General features: G+C 34.4%; 1 protein-coding gene across 16 annotated transcripts in view; it reads right to left on the reverse strand.

Annotated features, from left to right (window-relative positions):
- EPB41 (erythrocyte membrane protein band 4.1) overlaps positions 1-21,370 on the reverse strand; it is a 103,047-nt gene that overhangs the window by 8,908 nt on the left and 72,769 nt on the right. For 8 of the 16 annotated variants that reach the window (XM_081335089.1, XM_081335084.1, XM_081335094.1 and 5 more), the window contains 6 exons: positions 20,226-20,282; positions 20,061-20,102; positions 19,325-19,387; positions 15,275-15,454; positions 2,084-2,548; positions 884-1,012 (listed from right to left, as the gene is read on the reverse strand). In XM_081335089.1, coding sequence (XP_081191215.1) covers positions 884-1,012; positions 2,084-2,548; positions 15,275-15,454; positions 19,325-19,387; positions 20,061-20,102; positions 20,226-20,282 — 936 coding nt within the window. The remainder of the gene's footprint in view (positions 1-883; positions 1,013-2,083; positions 2,549-15,274; positions 15,455-19,324; positions 19,388-20,060; positions 20,103-20,225; positions 20,283-21,370) is intronic. The other 8 variants (XM_081335086.1, XM_081335085.1, XM_081335088.1 and 5 more) reach the window with 4 other exon arrangements.

Here is a 21,370-nt window from a genome sequence, read left to right on the forward strand (position 1 = left end):
TTGCCAAAGCATCCACTTACATATTTAGGTTGAGAGCACAGATTTACCAAGCATATTTGCCTCAGGCAAAAATAAAAAAATGGAAAGCACTTTGCAGCCACAAAACTAATAAGAAAATGGTTTCCCCTTAAGTCTATCTTTGTGTAGATTTTTGAAAAAAGCTTCCCACACGTCCTTCTGGTACCATTCAACAACATGCAAGCTACCTTAGTGAGAATATACATGGGAAATTTCTACTTAACAGTACAAACTACCCAAGATGACAGATATCTTTTTCTTAGTCAGGGGCCATTACTTATGTTTCCAGGATCCACAGCAGTTGTCCACAAATGATTCTGGAGAGCAATATACTCATAAATCTCCTTCAACACAGTGTAAGCCAGCTCAGCTCTCAGCAGAGATTTGCCTAATTCTCCTAGTTCAGGCACCACACTCAAAAGCTTTTTTCAGGAAACGTATAGCCACAAAGTGGCATCATCAGGCATGGAAGCAGAGCTGTTTTAGGATTCTGGAGAAAGCGTTTGTAAATGTGGTACACCCTTTTAGATCTTATGTTATCATTTTCATCTGTTTCCCACTTCAATAGGTTGGAAGACCGTATTCTCAGTTTTTCAGCAATCATGGCCAGAATGAGCTCTATGGACCACAGTGGGGGAGCGCATGCAATTCTGTTTCAGAAAAACATGACTTTCTCTGATAAGAATAATGGTATTTCTCACAGCAATTGTCACAAGTGGAATTCCCTGCAGGAAACAAACCATCCCATTGAAATAAAATGTTTAAAGTCTTTTAGATAAGAACTACGAATGAAACTTCTTGGATTTTCTAGCAATCGTACGAAATATTACAATAACATCATACCGTTAGATGTGAAGCAGCCTACCTGTGCAGCTTCGTAAGTTATAGTCTTGGTCTCTGTATGGACAATAGGAACGTCTTTAGTTGGAATTTCACTTTTCACAGTATTAGACACATCAGAGATGGTAACGGTCTGAGTTTTCACAAGGGGGGGCTACAAAATAGTTTCAAAGTAAAGTACAGTTAGTCACCTTGTATCAGTATTATTAATAGAATTCCAACGTTCAACTTATAGATGTGTCATGAACTCAACTATACATTACAACTGTTATGTTGTTTGCACTCATTTGCAGAATTGTGAAAATTACAATGAAATGCAATGATTCCACATGATTTTTAAAGATCTGATTGGCCAAATAATGGAAACAGATTCACTTCATTATTCATATTAATGTTTAATGACAGATGTCTACGTATATACTACCATATATGTGCTGTACCATGTAGGAAGAATATCAGGAGTTTTGACGTGCCACAATATTTATTTATTCAGAAACTAGTTGAATTTAAATTGAACGTAGGAAACCTATAGAGAGTGCATAGGCAACAACTGCAGTTTGAAATGTGACATCCACCAGTTTATATCAAATCACTGCCAAATCAACATTTATGGATATTCAAGAATTAAGAGTAACAGGAAAAGAAAAACCAGCCACCACCTGATAATTAACTCAAAGAGAACATAATGTTAGTAAGAGGACCACATGCCCATCATATCCCTTTGCATACCCAAAGTATCACCTTATTATCAGATTACATATTTAGGTATTTTAGCAGATGGGATTAATAAGGAACACTGAAGCAGGCAAGCAAAAAAAACCCTATAAGCTGGAGGAAAGTGGTATTTCCAAATCTGTTGATTCCAGACCTTATGAGTTGTTTTGTTATTGTCATAATGAATAAAACATCAGTACTGATAATTAGTAGTTTTTCTGATATATAAAACATCCTTAGCTTTTTGTATTTCCCTTTCTTTGCACAAATCAAGAAAAATTTGTTTAGTTAAGACATGTCTATTTCAGATAAGGATGAAGAAGGGAGTAATAATTTATATAGACAGTATGAAATTAAATAACTGGTTAGCTTTGGGAAATTACTCCAGGACATCAAAACGTAATCCTTCTTCATGGATATGTAAAGCTATGCTTGCTCCAGTGTTTGCAAAGTGACTGAGAAAATGTAGCACAGGCGTTTGCAAAAGATATTCTGTGTTCACATTTACTACCTGGAAACAGCGAATGAGAGCAGGAAATTCATGATCAACATTTGGATTGTAATATTCTCCATTTAGCTTTCTAAGTGGCTCGCAGATACATTTTGTTTCTTCAACACAAGCTTCCTCCTCTTGCTCATGGAGGTACAATGGAGGTGAAACAGGGATTACAGATATTTCCACCTCAGCCTGTTTAGAATCCTCAGCTTCCTTTTCCATATTTGAGTAAAATCCCTTTTCACACCTTAGTTCTTCCTTGCTCTCAAGAAGAGCAGTGGCACCCTCCTCTTTCTGCTCCTTGCTGCTTATTGAAAAGGAGTCTGATTCATGAATTTGTGTAGACTCCAGTGTGGTTGACATTTGGCTCTCACTAAAGCCTACTGAATGCTTTGAGACCTCCCATTCAAAGTGAGAGGTAATATTTTTCCCCTCTGTCACATCCTCTGCATCCTCTTTGAAGGGACAGTCACGCACACTCTAAAAAGAAATGAATACACAAAAAAAGCCAGAAAGAATTAGGAATAGAATGCACTTCATCTAGAAACAGTGCAAATTCTAGAATGAGACTTAGTAAAGCCCGTGTACACTACTAGCAATAGCTAAAGATGAATATTTCAAGTGCCTTCTAAAAGGCTATATTATAGCCACTTGGACAGGCAATAACAGTAGCGCACAGTCCAGATCAAGTAGTCCTGGTCTAGCTCCAAATCTGAAGTGGGCAAAGCTACTGCAGCTTTCTCTGTAATAACAACTACACTTTCAATAAACTAAGGATCGTTGGACCAATCAACCAGTTTCCTGCCAGCAGGAGAATGTTGCTACTTTTGAAGAAGCTGGATGTTCAGAGATCATGGCAACCGACACAATCTGCTATTTGCCATCTTAAAGTGGAGTAAGTCTGGGGAAGGAGGGTGTTAGCTTTGGCTGCCCTACCCATATTATTTCTGAATACCCACTCTCTCCTTCCTGTCCTAAACTGCTATAAGGTGCACTGGGAAAATATACACAACACATTACCCTCACTGCTTACATATAAAACACAGATCTATCATACTGAAAGCTCAAGTTTTGAAAACATAAGCACATAAATAATGCTTTCACATTGCTGAATAGGATCCTTAAACACACTTTTCAATTTCTTATAACTTAAAAATAACATTGTCCATCCTGAAGTTATAGGTCTTTGACATTTCAAAGAGAAATGAGGAAATTTCTAAACTATTCCTTTGGAAACAACAGATTTTTATGACATATAAGCTGGATTTCTCATACATAAAACTAGGAGCCATCTTAATTGCTAAAGCTCTCAACAAAGCACAAGTTAAGAGTACTGACTCTTTTATAAGAATGATCCAAATGATATAATGACAAGAAAATCCCAGGCATCAAGAGATGATCAGAAGCTACCTCATTATTTATATATTTACAATTATGTTGCTTGCCTGAAAGTATCTGACTGCAAATGTCAAACAGGAAACTTTTGCATGCTATTTTCAACTTTTATTGTAAAATAAGTAACAGCATTGGGTAAACAAAGAAATCCAATCAGCCTAATAGAAAGCAAGGGTTTCTTATCTCTAGCATCAGAACCAAGCCAGAGAATTTCACCAAGGATGATGCTATACTGTCTTCTGTCGTGCACATATTATAAAGTTCTCAACTAGATCATTATAAATCTCAGCAAGCCCTTATATTACAACTTGAGAAAAGAAATAGTAATAGACAAAAAGACAAGGATGAAAACATGCTCAAGGTTAGAAATAGTATAGAAAATTTGCCTGGTCCAATCACCCACGGAATAAGATTAAATATTTTTAATAGGATAAGATGTGTGGGCAAAGCCAGAAATTCATAAACCCAGTAATAAAGGAAACTCATTTACAAATCTAACTTTTCATATTAAGTGAAAAGCCACAGGCAATTAATGGAATTCATATTTGTAATGAATGATGTGACTTTGCTGCAAGGGATGGAATCTTATTTTTTAAAAAAACCATTATAAAAAGCTTGTCAAATATCCAAAGACTGAGAAATATTCTACAACAAAGTAAAATTTTGTACAATTTTGACTGGAAATGACAAGAAATCACTAATTTTGTGTAAACGATTATGCAATAACAGATTATGAACATTTTCTAAAAATTTGCCTTATTCAATGAGGGAAAATGACAGCCAACCAAATAAGGGGAAAACACTTCAACAATCACTTATTTGTCTAAATTAAGGTGGTGAACTCTACGCTGGCTAAAGAGATCAAACAGTACATGCAACATTTTGTTTTCAAAAATCTTTTTGCTTCTGTCAAATAGTAGTGTATGTATAGAGACTATTGATATCAGCAGTTGTATCTGATAAGACAAAATATTCAAATAGTGGAGCTGTTTGGATGAGACAAACAGCAAGACTGAATGCTAAATGTGAACTCATACTTGTACATGTGAACATAGTAACTATTGGTGATTCTTAGCAAAGGTGTCTGGTCCTATCCATCATGGTAGCAAAATGATGAATAAAGACTATGATGGCATGATGCAAGCTTTGCCCTTCTGTATTTGTGTCATGATATCACACTCAAATATACAGAAAGTATATTATAACACAGATATTATCTGTCCCTACCCCCCCACCAAATCAGAATATGACCCCTGGTAAGTAATCTGAGCTAAGTATTTTAATCTATAATCTGCCATTTCTGCATTTTTTAGCTATAGAAGCAAACCTAAAATATGGCAGTAATTTAAACACTCATTCTTTTCTGATTAGAGATGACAGAGCCTCAGATTAAAGAAATGATCAACATTAAGCAACTCAATGGCACCTTATTATCAACATGTATTAGAAGGGATGAATCAACAGTTGTGAACTGGCATGTTTAAACATTAATTTTATGCTAAACCTGTTATCTGAATCTTCTTATTCCATGAACTGTACATCATCTAGCTTTTAGTATCTTGGGATTTTTTTTTAAAAAAACAACCCCTACATTATTGGGTAAAAAACCTGTTTACCAAACAGTAATCTTGATAATTTGATAAAAAGCAGACAACATGATACTATCCTGGGTTCTCCACTGAAATATGACCTTTTACTTGTATTGCAACATTTAGTTCTGATGACTTCTTCCACTTCTTTTGGCACATAGACAGACATATTGTGCCAGAGGGAAAAGCTTATGTCAGTGTTTTGGGGGATATGTTCCAAACTCAGCTTTATTGGTTGTGTATCTGATGCATGCTACTGCCTTGGCATTTTTCATATTTTCATCAGGGCTAGTTATTGCCTATAATTTTTTGCAACTCATTATGAGAAGTATTAATTTGAATCAGAAACTTTTTCTCAAGATTCTTGACATTTTAAGAATATTTTATTTATTGATTTGTATCTTGCCTTTATTATTTTTACAAATAACTTCAGGCAGCGAATATATCCAACCCTTGATGAAAAGTTGTATGGTACACTGACTGTAATATTTCAATCAGCCAGAAATCAGACTTGTCCTTGACAGACTTTAAATGCAGGACACAAACATTTTAACTATACTAGAAATAGTTTCTCAAGTTCAAAGAATACTCTACCATAACTATAATTTTGACTGGAAATGCTATTTATAAAGCAAGCACACTCACTTTCAAAACATAATAGCTATAGAAATTTAGCCACATGCAAATTAATTGAGGGATGGACACATACCATTTGATAGGATGAATCTGTTCTTGTTATGTAGCTTTGGGGGAAATGTCCTGTCTTTTTATATTTACAGTAAACAGATTTGTTACATCAGGAATTGCCAGTCTTCCCTTTGTATTAACCCCTGCTACTCAATACTCTTTCCCACATTCCATAAGGAGTTCTATTGTGGTTTTCAGAAAAGTCTGAAAATGTTCCTTTAAGTGTGTAATTCAATGGAATTAACGATAAATTTAATGGGAAAGAGACTTCTGTATTTCATGATAGGAGCTCTACTCTGATATTCAAAGAGATCATACAAAACTATGTTCAACACTGGAGGTTTCGAAAAAGAGACTAGATAATCATTTGTTTGAAATGGTACAGGTATCCTGCTTGAGCAGGGCTAGAGGACCTCCAAGGCCCCTTCCAACGCTGTTATTCTATTAGTGTAAGACTTAATCTGGACATTTCTATTCATATTTTGTATTTTAATTATTTGTATTTCATATTACTGTTTTTAAAAAAATCTCATTTAAGAAAGAGTACTACTACATTGATTAAAATGACCTGATTGTTTAGGCTGCTCCTGACACAGCTGTAATAGGCAGTTTATTAGGTGAAGACCATCAATATGCCTGCAGATTGTCCTTCTTGCCACCAACTAATCTGATTTTAATTCTTTAATAAGAATTTTTTAAAAATAGCAAAAAAAAAAACCCTAGCATGCTGTAAAGCAAGTGCCAGCTCAAGCATTACGTGTAATTCCCATAATGCCTCTGAACCCCACATATATCCCAGAGGCATTCTTGGAAAATAAAAATAATGGAGGGTTGCACCCTGTTATTTTTGGGAAGCCCTCTTTACAATATAAAGGAAGCTGAGATAAAAAGAACACCTTAAGAGGCCAGCTGTATGAAGGACATAAGTCTTCTCATAAGTCTACTAGCACAAATGAATCTGTACTGAATGCTTAAGAACCAATTGGTAAGTACGGTCATAATTATGGTCTCAAAATTCAAGTGTCTCACTTGAATTTCTTTTTGCTAAAGAAAATATGCAATGAAATTGTGGATTGCTTTTAGTGTATCTTTGAACATCAGAACCACCTAACAGGTGACTCAAGATAACTCCTATATTAACTTGCAAAAGTTACAAATTTCCCCTCAAAAGCTTCTACTAATTTGTTAATAGCTCCATTGTTGACACTGCTGTGAATGGAGACAGCAATTCTTGATAGGTTTTTGGATCAGGCAGAGGATCTATATTAAAATATCATTCAAATAAAAAAAGAAGGGGATAAACTAATACATAGTGTAAGCAATCAGGGATAATCCCCTTAAAATTATTTTGTTTTTCAATAATCTTCTGTAAGAATTTTCCTTAACAAGTGGATATTATGGGTATTTCAAGCAATGTAACAATAATATTAGATTATCCCCATACTGAAAATATGTACAGAAGCAGCTATATTGAAAATGTTTAAAATGCACAATTGGTAACATACTACACTCACCAGCAAGAATTTCCAGAGACCAACTAGTGAAAGATAATACATTTCAAAAGGATCAATAAACTTTAAAAAGCAGCATTATGAAGCACAAAGATAACATTCCAAATTTAACTTGTTTTCATTTGTATCATTCTTACAGTATATTTCAAAAGTTTTTAAAAAAGCAATAGGCTACCATTAATTTATAAGTGCAAACTAGATGGATATTAAAACTTGAATTACTCAATAATAAATTGAGTATTATGCTTCTGTCTTTTCAAAATAATCAGGATAAACAAAAGATAATTCTAATGAAACCTTAAAATGAATATTAGAAGTTTGGTTGTGTGAATCAAAATCATTCTTCTTGATATTTTGTGTTCTTATTGCAATGATGATTTTTTAGCGATAATGATTATTTCCACTACTTTTGAAGTTATCAACCCTTTCCTTATTACTACATACTTACATCGCTCTCTAAAATCTTATATAGAGCCTAAGTTTTTCCTTTCAAGATTAGCTACTGACTGATAATTAAGTAAAAGGATTGTCCCGAGTTATTAAAGGTAAAGGTTCCCCCGCACATGCGTGCTAGTCGTTTCCGACTCTAGGGGCCGGTGCTCATCTCCGTTTCAAAGCCGAAGAGCCAGTGCTTGTCCGAGGACGTCTCCGTGGTCATGTGGCCGGCATGACTAGACGCCAAAGGCGCATGGAGCGCTGTTACCTTCCCACCGTAGTGGTCCCTATTTTTCTATTTGCATTTTTACGTGCTTTTGAACTGCTAGGTTGGCAGAAGCTGGGACGAGTAACAGGCGCTCACTCTGTTACGCGGCATTCGGGATTCGACCCGCCAAACTGCCGACCTTCTGATCGACAAGCTCAGCGTCCTAACCCACTGAGCCACCGCGTCCACCCCGAGTTATTACTGAATAACAATCCATACATATAAATAAGATACAGAAAACAGAAAAGAACCCTTGGTATAATTGCCCACTCAATCACTAAATGCAGGTTGATCCAAACCTATGCATTAGCCATTCTCTTGCTGTATGATCTATTTTTGCCTAATGTGGGCTTTTTTAAAAAAATACATATACTTAATTCAATGGTTTATAAATAATCAAGAACTGAACCAAGTAATTTATGGTTGGAACTCACCCAAATATCTTCTCAGCCTTGCCATAGTTCATAAAGTAGTAAGAGGGAAAAACATTGTCACCCTGAACTCACCAAATGTCCTTATATAACCTAACATAAAAGTTTGTGGTGTCCATTTTATTTATTTATCCAATTTATATGGCTGCCCATCTCACAAAAAGTGACTCGGGGTAGTTAGTGTACAACAATTAATTGACTTGTTCATGAAGATGCTTTTATATTCTACTTTCAGAAAAAAATTGGTAATTTAGGAATATTTTGACGGGAGCTCTTCTGGTGGTATATCAGGATAAATAAAAATATCAAAAAGTAAAACATAAAAAATGACACACACAAACACGCACACTTGAAAAACAGAGATAAGCAGTAATGTATCACTAATTATTCTTAAACCTATACAAATTAGAAGAGCTACAAGTATAATGAAATTCCATTCCATAGCTACATCTGCAAGAAGATCCATTATATGATTACTACCCATCTCATCTCATCAGATTTGATCATATTTATGTGGGTGAAAGTGATCCTTAAAACAACTAAGCCCCAAAGTATGGAAGGCAGAATTCAAACTTCTGTTCAGAAATAGATTTAAAAACAGTGCAACTGCACATATTCTATGGGTCCCAATGTATTACAATTCAAGAACTCTGGTGCAACTGAAGAGTCCCAAGTAGTCTAGCCTTAAGATTACTGATCATTATACACATGGTCATTGATACTATGTAAGCATCCAAAGACAGAGATGGATCTAGCACCACATGCTAGCTGTAAATGCAATCCTTTATGAGTCAAATGTGAATCCATGCAGAGAAAGATAAAGGTTAAAAGTTAAACCTTCTTTCAATGACTCATTGATGGTAGGTGGTTTATCTTACATGGTTTGTATATTGCAAATACTGCTTCACCTCTTTGACTATGACTGATGGCCTTCACTCCAATATCTAGGTCAGAGGTCCCCAACCTTTTGGGCACCAGGGACCGGTTCCATGGAGAAAGGTTTTTCCATAGACCGTAAAGTGTGTGGTTTTGTGTGCTGCCTGCATCCTGTGGATGGGGCTTTGCTTGTTTGTGTGGACCGGTTGCTGGCATGCCACGGCCTGGTACCAGTCCATGGTCCAGGGGTTGGGGACCCCTGGTCTTAGGTGATGTGGGAGACAAAACAGAGCTATACAGAAAAATACAGGAAAGTTCTATAAGCAACAATATAATAACATCACTATCAGAAAATAACAGTATATAGAGAAATACAGCTATCTAAGCAGTGGCTCAAATCCACATCTTTAAAAGACAATCATGGCCCATGGTATTGAAAGCAGGTAAGATATCCAGAAATCAGTGGACCTATGCTTTTCCCCCAGGATGAATATTAATCTATATAGACATGACTGCATAATTGAAAGAATTTTAAATTTCAAAACTGTCAAAAAGATAAAGACCTCATATGTACCTTGCACTTGCACATACAACAAAACTATACATAATTCTAAGTAATAAACATTTTAAAGATTAATTTTAAAATATCACATTATTTAAACTTCACTCATATTAAAACTTTGTTCAGTAATTTGTCATACTCCTTCTTTCTAGATTCAAGTTTATAGCTGCTTAGGCTGAATACTGTAATTCTGCCCTCAAAAAATTTGGAAAGCTGTCCTCAATTTATTCTAGGAGTATAAAATCCATTCATCTATGTTTGCATAATGCAGTAATGAAGAGTCAAAATCAGAACTTTATATTTTAAAATTATACCAATAAATTGGATATCAAATAACTATCTTTACATCTGAATGTTTCAAACTTTAAGCAACATGCAAAGATTTAAATGAACAGAGTATATAGTTAGACGTCAAAACCTCTACCTAAAATAATGCTCAGTTAAGTGTTAACATAACTGCAAATAGTATAAGGAACATCATGCATCAAACAGTACACACACATTTAGAACATACTAGTTTCATACAGACAGGTGTTGCAGGAAAAACAAAACAATTTAGTACATATTCTGTAAAAAAGAAAAGCACACAAAAATTTAGAAAAAAATTAAAGTAATGATAAGAGAGCAATTGAAATTATAGATTACTATTTCAATAAGTTATTGGCTCTCTACCATTCTAACCCAATCTCAACAGCAACTAGAAGTTACAATTTTTCATTTAAATAAAATCATACAGAGAAGATACATGATTCACAAATATGCATCTAGGAATACATAGGCAGACACAGAAAGAATATGCTACCCTTACAATTAATGTGAGGCAACATATGGTGCAAGTCCACTTTATCCTTGCCCAGAAATAAATCATAATTCACCCGACTACATTATATTGATGCACAAAATCACATTTCCCAAAGAAATTGCTTTAAGACAAGAGGTGTGAAAAGTGTTTTAATAGCAAGATGTAAAATCTATTTTATAATACCAAGGGAATTAAATCATGTTGGTTTATAATTAAACATTATTCTGTTTAATTTTAAATGGAAGCTGTATATAGAATCCATTATGAAACACGTTGGAAATAGACCCAACTTTAAAAATGTCTATAACAGGTGTTCTCAGGTATACTGAAGGAATTTTTTTTCCAATGATTACTGCTTTTACCCCCCTCTACAAACTCCTGTGGTCAACATCCAACTTTAACAGCAAGCCTATACTAATACATGCAGACATGAAGAGTCTTGAACATGAGAGAAGCCATCCAAGCAAGTACATCATTGACACAATCTGATTTTTAGGGATTGCACAATGTTAAAATTTGTCAGAATGGAATTTGCCTGATGTTCCCTGTTGTCTCTTACAAATACAAATACAGTCAAGAATAAAATAGAAAGAGTAAGACAGAAGCTTTAGCCAGAAGTCGAAGGATGCAGAGTTCTGTTGATATTTCATACAAGCCTCTGCGTGTTCCTTAATCACAGAAAAACCAGCCACCACATAGTCATTGCAAGGATCACCAAAAAGGACATCAGAAAAGGAAAGCGTGGAAAAGAAAAAATGTTAGTATACAGGTGACATGTTTTGAGTGTTTTCTGCTCCTCAGGAACTGGAATAGAAATTTTGGCCTGGATTTCTTCAGTTGCTCGATGGGGTAAACTTCCCTCAGGAACTTTCTCTTGCTTTTTAATATAATCTTCATCCTGCACTAACAGAAGGTGTTCCTGTGTCTGCTTTCATGGTAGGAGATCAAGAAAGACAGAGAGATGAACAAAATGACTGATGGAAAATGCTCAAAAGATACTTGGGGATATGCAAGGACAAATTATAGAAATTGTCAGAATGACAGCAAAATATGTTTTGTACCAGTTAGGCAACTAACTCCTCTGTTAATCTTAAAAAGTGGAAACCAAATTCCACAGAGAAATTAGCTGCTTTCTGACCGACTAAACAAATTTTGAATTACTAATAGAACAGTGTGCAGAAACTCACACTAAATCAACTTTATCCACCGGTTAAATACATCTTTGAGTGTTAAGGTATAGAATTACGTATGTAATAATAATACTGTTGCTTTACAAACAGAACTGATATCATACAAAATATTAGTTGTGACTTTCTATGCTATACTGAAATTCAAAATTGTACTGTTTCTTAGATCTGATATTTCAACTATAGCACAAACTTCATTGTTTGAATACTGAAGAAAGTATTGTCATGGAAGATACCATGTTTGCCTCCATGTTACACTGTGATTAAGGTGCAAATTATTCAGTTTCCTAAAAACAAAGACAATGCAATGTGCATTTCTAATAGTAAGATTACAAAGAACAAAATTTTATTCTTTTTTTATTTGTATATGACATCAGCATGTAAACTATTTAAATATGAATAGTATTTTGCAGTATTATGTGAAAACTGAGCATAAGCTGGAGCATTCTGAAGTTGCTTTTCTTTTTCCATGTATGACAAATGAAAGTTGCTATCTAGGACAGGAAAAATTTGGCTCTAAGCTCTCTCAGCTGATTCAGTCTTCTTTGATCAATCTGATATTTGGGGACAGAGTCTTTGCACACCCCTAAGTAATGGAGATCAGGGAAAAAGTAGCTGGAAGACTGGGCAGCAAAATGAAATGATAAAGTATGCAAGAGTAACATGAAAATTAAAAGAACATGAAAAGAGAGGAAGACAACATAAAAAGAACAGGGTAGAGTTACACTTTCATAATTTTTCTCTCTCAAACTTTACGGCAACATCTTCATGCAACTTTGTCAACCAGCCATGCGCTGAAAGAAGCAATTGAAAAGCTGCAAAAGCTTGCAGCACTGCAAATCCACTTAAAATGTTAGATCAGAAGGCTGTGAGAGATGGCATTACTGAAAAGGCAGCCCAAACAATGCTACAGCTGCTGTTGAGGGTTTGGGATTGCCAGTACCAATGCAGTAACAAAAATCTGCTTTGGAAGCATGTATTAAAACAGCAGCTTTACCTCTGGCCCAGAGACCTGTCTCTCACAGGGCTGAAATGTGGCTTTCTTGACCTGGACATGTACAAAGTATGGAAAATTCAGTTGTATTTCTAATAAACAGACAAATAAACCAGAACTAAATCCTAGTTTATAGACTATTAAGATTACAAAGGTTAAATTAAAAAATGAAAATTCCTATGACCAATAATCATAATGTATCTTCTGTTTAAGAAAGCAAGTTAAGACACTTGGAGATTTCTGTGTATTAAAATTAATTATAATGAAAAGTCCACTAATACTTATTATCTGAAGTATTGAAGTTATGATCTGAGAAATGTAATTCTTCTGAAATGCCCTAAAATTACAGTAACTTTCATATAAGAAAATATACATTATTCTCGTTCCATGTTTATATAATCAGAACAAAATTTTATATAGTCAACTTTATAGCATTCTTTAGCAATCTTACTCTGATCAGAGCTTCAGGAGCTAATCATGAAAAGGTCTTCCATGCTGTTTGGATTGTTACTAACAATAATTAAACAATTGCTACTTCTATCTTCCAACAAAAAGGCAATCAGCTGCAAAATCAAACCCTTTTCCTCTCAATTTCTTCATTCCCATACCTTTAATAATTTAGGATATTTTAAAGCAAGTCAACAAAACAATGCTAGATGGTTTAAAGGTAAAATAGTGACTACTGCATTGAATCTACATTTAAATTAAGCACAAATTATTATTACATCTATAATGACTGGAGAAAAATTCACATATTAATATAACAGCTATTTTTTATAAGAGTTCTCATGCACTTTATTATGGCACAGGCAGAAAACTATTATTAAATTCACCTCTTTTTCACCCAGCAAAACACAGCTCATGTTGAAAAGCTAAATCCATCAGGAAATCCCAAGGTTGTCAAATATATTAGGTTTACAAAAAATCCCAAAAGGCGGCAATAGCCTATGACTTTCATTTTGTTTCCAAAAGACGTATATGTGTATATATGATGTATTTAATACACTGCCAATCAGAAGTTCAAAGCAATGCTATGTTCCAAGTCCAGAGCATAGAAATACCATAACAAATAGTTATCTGTATTTTTAATGAATATTTATTCAGGTTTAATCCAACATATCTACAATTACACTGCAGAGTGTAATGCCAAGTTCAGTAATTATTGTAAAAATGCAAAAATATACTCTAATACTTTCAACAATACAGAATTACTACTCCAATTTTACAGTGAACTAAATGCCCTCTACTGACAATAAGTGATAACTGAGACATAACACTACATACATAACTAGCACGTATGCAAACTGTCTAGTACCAAAAGTATTTAGTATGTATGTATGTATCCATCTACCCTTCTATCCAATATTATTATATATTGTATAGTGGTACCTTGGTACCTAACTGTTTTAAAATTCAATTTGACATGAAAATTTGAAAGGAACATTTTGTCCCGATACTTGTTTGTTTGGTACTCAACACGCAAGCTAGAATTTGTCACTATTGGTTGCCTCATGACTTGCTACCCTTTCCAGCGGAAACAAAGGATCATATATTAGTCACGCGGGTTTATTTGGTACTCATTTTTAGTACTTGTACCGCCTCCTGGAACCAATTAAAAAGTACCAAGGTGCCACTGTATTTTATTATAATATATTGAGGGGATGCTCCTCTCTCGTGGCACCTGCCTCTGGGACACCATTCCCCCAAGATTTGTTAAGAGTCTCACCCTGACTCTATTTAAACAAGCCCTAAGACCTGGCTCAATCCTCAAGATTTGGGTTAGTGCTGGTGATGATTCTATGACTTTTTGGTTTTTTTAAATGATTGGGTTTTTTTTAGGTGTTTGATGATTTTCGTATTTCATAGTATTTTATTGTATGGTTGTATTCTGTAAGCCACCCAGAGTCATAGCAGATTGGGGAAGTCTATAAATTTCATAATTAAATAAATATTATCATATCAAATCAAGCCCAGCAGGGACTTTTTTACTGAAGGATAAAGAGCATAAGCTACCATGCTGGTTCAGGGTGGATTGGCAGATAGATATTTTTCAATTTCCAAGTCTAGGGAAGAGGGAATTAATTGCCCTGTATCACCCACCAGAGGTATAGTGGCTAAGGTTCTGGACTAGGAGAAGAAAGAACCAGGATCTAATTCTCACTTAGGCATGGAAATTGGCTAGGTTAAAATCTCTCTCTGTGTGTCTCTCTCCCCTTTCCTCTCTCCATAATATTTTATGGTAAGATTTCCAACCCCAATTTCCACAGTAACCTAACAGAAAACTGGCTTTAAAAAAGTTAATAGCTCATCCAATATACAAGAAAGAGTAATGAAACACTTAAACAGTTTTGCTTAATCTTTTGTTTGCCTTTCTCCCCAAAGAGGAATTCCAGTTCCTAGAGAATTAAAAAGTGGTCTTAGAGAAGATCAAAGCCAAATAAATCATCAGTGCTTCATATAAGTACTCACTCCTTCTACTCCTGTGGGAATCTGTCCATTGATGTTAAGCGTTCTGAAAGGAGAATGAGTAGAGAGGCGTTTGTCCCATTCACTTGGCCGTGGCTCAGGAACAGATTCCATGAAGTTTTTCTTCAGTTCACTGATGTTAGCATGATGCTTCTTTATTTCTTCTTGGGTTTTATCTAGATCCTATTATTTTAGGGGGGGAAATCCAACACAAACCACAGAAAGTTTTACTGAAGCGAATCTATAGCTTCCCTTGATGCTGCAGAAAATTAGTCAATTCTTTCTTTTTCCCCTCAGAGTTATAAAATGTACTGGTTAGTGCAGGATATTCCAAATAAAGCTCAACATTATTTGCAACATTTTTAAATTAGATTAACAAAAATAAACTTCCAATTATTATTTCAGGAGTGGCAATTTTCTACCTTTAGAACAGTTACCTATATTACATTTCCAACACTCAGCAGATATTATTAGAGTCTAGATTTATTCAATACTTTGGAGTTGATTCCAAGAAGGTGCTTCAGAACATGCACAAGTGTATCAAGTAGTGTCTATATGCAAATGCTTAAAGGAGATGCTTCTTTTCCTGGGACAGTGTGGCTATGTTCCAGAATTGCTACACAATCATGGGAAAAGATGTGGTTAATTGTATATATGTCTCCACATTCCAAAGCACTGTTTTGGAAATCAAATAAAAAATCCACACACAAACACACAAGCCAAAAGATACAATTTGCCTGTCATGGGAAAAAACTCAGTCATAGAATTTGGCTCTTGTGCCTTTTTGCCTGCTGTTAATCTTATATCTGAAAGGCTTTTACCAGCTGCAGACATAACTGATTGGTGTGATATATATCCGTGTGATTACAGTATTGATACCAAAATCCACAAAGATTAATCATTGATCAATATTCCTAAGCTTAACCCTTGGCAGGAAAAAAAACAAGAATGAGACTGCCAAATTAAGTGGACATAATTGACTATTGTATAAAATTCACTGGTGGGAAAAGCCATTTTAGTGAGCAAAAAAGGAACAAAGCTAATCAGTTATTTTGGTTACCATTATCCAGGATAATATGACTTCATTACTTCATATACTTGATTTACCTTTAATAAAATACATGAAAAAATCCCATTTGGACAACACCGTTTCATAACTCAGATTAGAGAGTTAATAGTTTTTATTAGTATCCATATCTCAGAAGCTTATCACTCATATGCTGGTGGATCTGCAAGAAAGGTTTGTCTATGGGTACATATACGCATGTTTGGGAAAAGGTATTTAATCACAAAATGTTCAGCCCGTGACCTTATTACAAGGATTGGACGCAGCCTGCACAGCTCAGGAAAGCCTTTCTATCCTGATGCTGCCACTCCTCAGATTGACAAATGTATCTTCAGAAGATACATATTGATTCTATGGCTTTGCACTGTAATAACTAGTCTTTTTTTTAAAGAAAATTGACCTTTGTACTCCCAAACAAGAAAAATCTTTGCTTGGTACAATAAAATTGAACTGCGCACATTTTCATTTGAAAAATCCTTGGATTTTACCTCTCTGCAAATTCTGGGATATTTTCAGTCTTCTCTATTTCAAAATCAAACTCAATGTTCAATATAAAAATATTTGTGCAACATAGTATATAAAAAGGCTATATCCCATTTTATACTGTTTATGTTTAATGTTTTTAAGACTAATAACTCAGCTAATTTTTAAAGTTTTATTGAATAGGAGCATTATTCATTTTATATTTTCATGTATTTTATTTTACTATCTTCAGTAAAAAAAAAACCTGGTCTGAATTAAAACAAATGGTTTGTTAAAATACGAGACCTTTCAAAAATATTATATAAAAAGAAAAGTCATCCTTCCTTTACTGCAATATTAAGAAAACAAAAGAGCATAGGTTATGACCATAATCGAGACCAAAATTTCAAGTGCTAAGCAAGACAGTTGTAAAGTGAGTTTTTCCCCATTTTACGACCTTTCTTGCCAGAGTTGGTAAGTGAATCACTGGTTGTTAAGTTGGGAACATGGCTGTTAAGTGAATCTGGCCTCCCTATTGACTATCCTTGTCAGGAGGTCCCAAAAGGTCATCACATCACTCCAGGACACTGCAACTACAATAAATACATTCCAGTTGCCAAGCATCCAAATTCTGATCACGTGACCACAGGAGTGTGAAAAATGGCCATGAGTCACTTTTTTCAATGCTGTTATAACTTCAAACAGTCACTAAATAAATGGTTGTAAATTGTGGACTACCTGTAAATTAATATCAATTATGCTACTGTTTTGAAGGATAGTGTGGCAATTTAAGTATTAGACGAATATTGCAATCTTAAAATGACTGAAAAATATACCAAAGTTTAATTGTATCTAGTGCACTTTTAATTTCTCTGTCTTCATCTTATTGTTTGAAGTATATAACTTTATGATTGGCTTCTCTGGACCAAAATTTTTCTATTTATTAGAATTAGATTGGAACAATCCAAATACTTCATAAACAGAATCAAAAAAGGAAAGAAAAAGAATAGCGGGCAATTATTACAATCAATCTGATTGATGATGGTCTGTGAATATTTTCAACAATACAGTTAGGGTCAAATTAAATATATGAAAACAAATTAGAAAGTGTCATTGGGCTACATATTTATTCCAGAACCTGATATGATAAAATTACTACAAAAAAGAGGTAAGTGCTTTGGATTAAAAAATTGCCAAGAGTAGATAAGAAATTAAAAAGCTGACTTATAGAAGAATTAAAATGATATAGATGAAATATTCACTGCCTCTTGCCAGATCATCCTATGTTGACTAGATTACACACCAGATTAATTTTGCCCCAAGCTCTGCATTATAGCAAACTCAAAGCTATATAGTACGAAATAAATTAGTTAGTACATTAAAAAAATCCTGACACTCCACAAAAATCTCCTATGCTATTTCTGAAATTGTGATTAAAAGATAGTAACACACAAAACCAGAATCAGTATAAGAAACACACATTCTCCTGTATCAGTAATATATGATTGGAATGTTCACTATATTCAAAATCATGTTCAAATGAGGCAAAAATGCAGTGAAGGCAGCCAATCTCATATATGTAATCAAAGAAATTGAAAATTATCACTTAGAATGACAAGAAATATCAAGCCAATTCAGTTTAAATAAAGTAAATGATCTTGCACATCAGGAATGAAATGATGACATTCTACTTTCTCTTTTCAAACTTATTGGGAAATTTAAAGGGGAGGAATTATTCTGTTTAAATGCTGTTGAGAAACTGGCCACATTTGAGATGGAAGAAACAACTACATGAACTTTTTAACTATGGACAAGTTTAGTTTTCCCCTTCCCCTTCTTTGAAGTTATATAACCATTGTAGTTTTGATATCAACAGCATTGATAGAAGTAGAGATAGTTTAAGACATGCTACCTATATGTGGGATGTGACAAAAATACTCAGTGAGCATCTTAGTATAAGGACTAGCTGTAAATACCACTCATTCAAGCTCCATTATAAGTTGAAACAGTTGCTGAATGAGGTGGTCATTAAGCGAAGACAACCTGAAAAGCTTAAAAGAAAAGGCTTTGAAATTAAATCTGAAGATCAGGGCAAGTCTGCTACTCTGATTGAACTCAATATTATATAAATATTCTGGGATTCTAGCCTACAGAATGGCATCACAAAATACAACAGACAACCTTGCTTATTTGTGTCAGTCATATAATTGCATGCTTGGAGACTGTTATGCATAAATCGTGTAATAATGAGTTGCTGTGATTTAGAAATACATTTAAGTGAAGAATGATCCCAATCACATATTTTCAGATACCAAGAAAACAATGTAAACAGGTAAGAAAAATGGTTGCATAATGTCATGTTTATTATGACATGCAAAAGCCTATTCCTAATGAAGTCATGCAACAGCATGCACACACACCTCACCCCAAAAACACAAATGCTACAGCAGAGGCGAAGAGAGTTTAGCAAAGAATGTAGTGGTCCAGGCAAATGCAACTGAAAGAAGCTTCAAAGTCATACAAACCTCCAACATTAAATTGCTATGTCTTATATAAATGTTTTCACCATCTAGTCTCTTTGATCTTTTCTGTGAAAGAAAGGGGGGGAAAAACAAAACAAAAAAAAACACACACACAAAAATTAAAAAGGTTGTTCTTGCAGGTATTTGCAGATTGGAAAACGAAAAAGGTTAAACTAACATTCATAGAGCAATGATTTGCGAATGGGGCATAGTGTACGGAATCATTAAGATCACGTGGAGAATATGAGGAATGTGTATGGTCCTGCTCATGAATGATGAAAAAATGTAATGGGTTCTTTTTAAAAAGACAGTTATCATGACTCCATCATTCTGCAAGCTGTTTTTCCACAGAGACACAATAGCTATGCAGAGCAGTGGAAGCGTCCTCCTGGCTCTCTAATGTACATAAAAACATTTTTGAACTAGTATTTATTAATACATATTTCAAAAGTTAAATACATCTATTTGCTTTTTCTATTACAGTAATACTTGTTTTTTACTTCTTAAATTGTTGACTCCTCATAGAAAGTTTTGTGCAAAATAGTTAGCAAACGAGAAGTATAATTAAAGAAACGTTTACTAATTCTTTGGCTAATTCTGATTTTGTTTATTTATAAAAAACAAGCATCAACTGATAAAAGCACAGGAAGAAACCAAAATATTGTCTTTTTAAAAATATGTTGCATATGCATGAGTGATATGATAATTGTTTCGATGGAAGTGAAAAAAAACAGCTAACCTTCCTCATTCTTATCGGGTCTTCCTCTTTTTCTGCACGTTGCTGTTTTATGATAGTTTTTTTTTAAAAAAAGACAAAAAAAATGGGTACATTTATTTGGATTTGTTTTAGCCTTTTCCCCCCTTTTTCTCTTTAAAGAAAACAAAGCAACCTAACCAGACAAACCTGATTTTGGTCGCCATTTGTGCTGGGTATTGACATTTTGATATGCGTTTTCCCCACCTACATTAAAAAAATCAAGTGGCAAAAACATTTTTTGTTAATAGTGTTTTGAAGATAGCATTTCTTCAAAAACTACAGTTTGTTTTTGAAGCATTATGTAAACATGCATTAACATGCACTCTTATGAAGACATAAATAAACGCCATACTTTATACTGACAGTTTGTTAGTCCCGTATAGTTATTTTATTCAGCATTTTGAATTTTTCAAAACAATTTTATTACAAGTATAAATATGTAAAGGCTTAAAATACTTCATACAGCTATACACTTCAAAAAGTCTGTTCCAACTTTTTCTTCTTGTTATTTTTGGCTGTGATGAGCTTCTAAAAATTACAAGAAGCATGAGAAAATCTCTACATTGTATTTAACTTGATTCTTGTTGCAATGTATGTTCTAACTCAGGGGTCTGCAACCTTGTCAACTTTCAGACTTGTGGACTTCAGCTCCCAGAATTCCATAAGTCTTAAAGCTGTCAAGGTTGCAGACCCCTGTTTTAAATGAATTGGGGTGATTTGGAGCAGTAATTCAAGAAACAGATTAGATTGAAATCCATTCCTTACAGAAAAATTTGCTTGAAAGAGAATTATGCCGGTTTGACCAATGTAACAGAGAACAAGCACAGGGCAGGGTAGCAGGTTTGGAACAAGGAACCAAGAGATAAAACAGTCAGTAGAACATCAGCTGAGTGAGAAACAAGGTATCAGAGCAGAAGCAGCCAAGATAAGAAGACACTAATCAGAAAAAGAAATCCAAAAAAACTTAGTGCATAAGATGAACAGAGGCAACACATTTGAGCTATAGGAAAAACAATAAAAGAATGTTAAACCAAACTGTTTACACAAAGTGTCTAATAGAAGTGGGGAAAGAATGAAGAAAGAAGGTCCCAGCAGGGGAAATCTATCAATTCTGAATTCCTTTGTTCTTACACATATGGCTTTGGTCAGAGTAAGGACTGATTATCAAGAGCATCAATATGCAGAGAAAAGGATCTATTGTTTATACACTGGTTTGACTTAGCCATACATTTTGGTTACATGTTTCTTAAAGATGTTTGCAAGTTCAGTGTTTGAATTGGGTGAATCAATTA

This window comes from Vipera berus (genome assembly GCF_964194415.1).
Source record: "Vipera berus genome assembly, chromosome: 9".
Classification (NCBI taxonomy): domain Eukaryota; kingdom Metazoa; phylum Chordata; class Lepidosauria; order Squamata; family Viperidae; genus Vipera; species Vipera berus.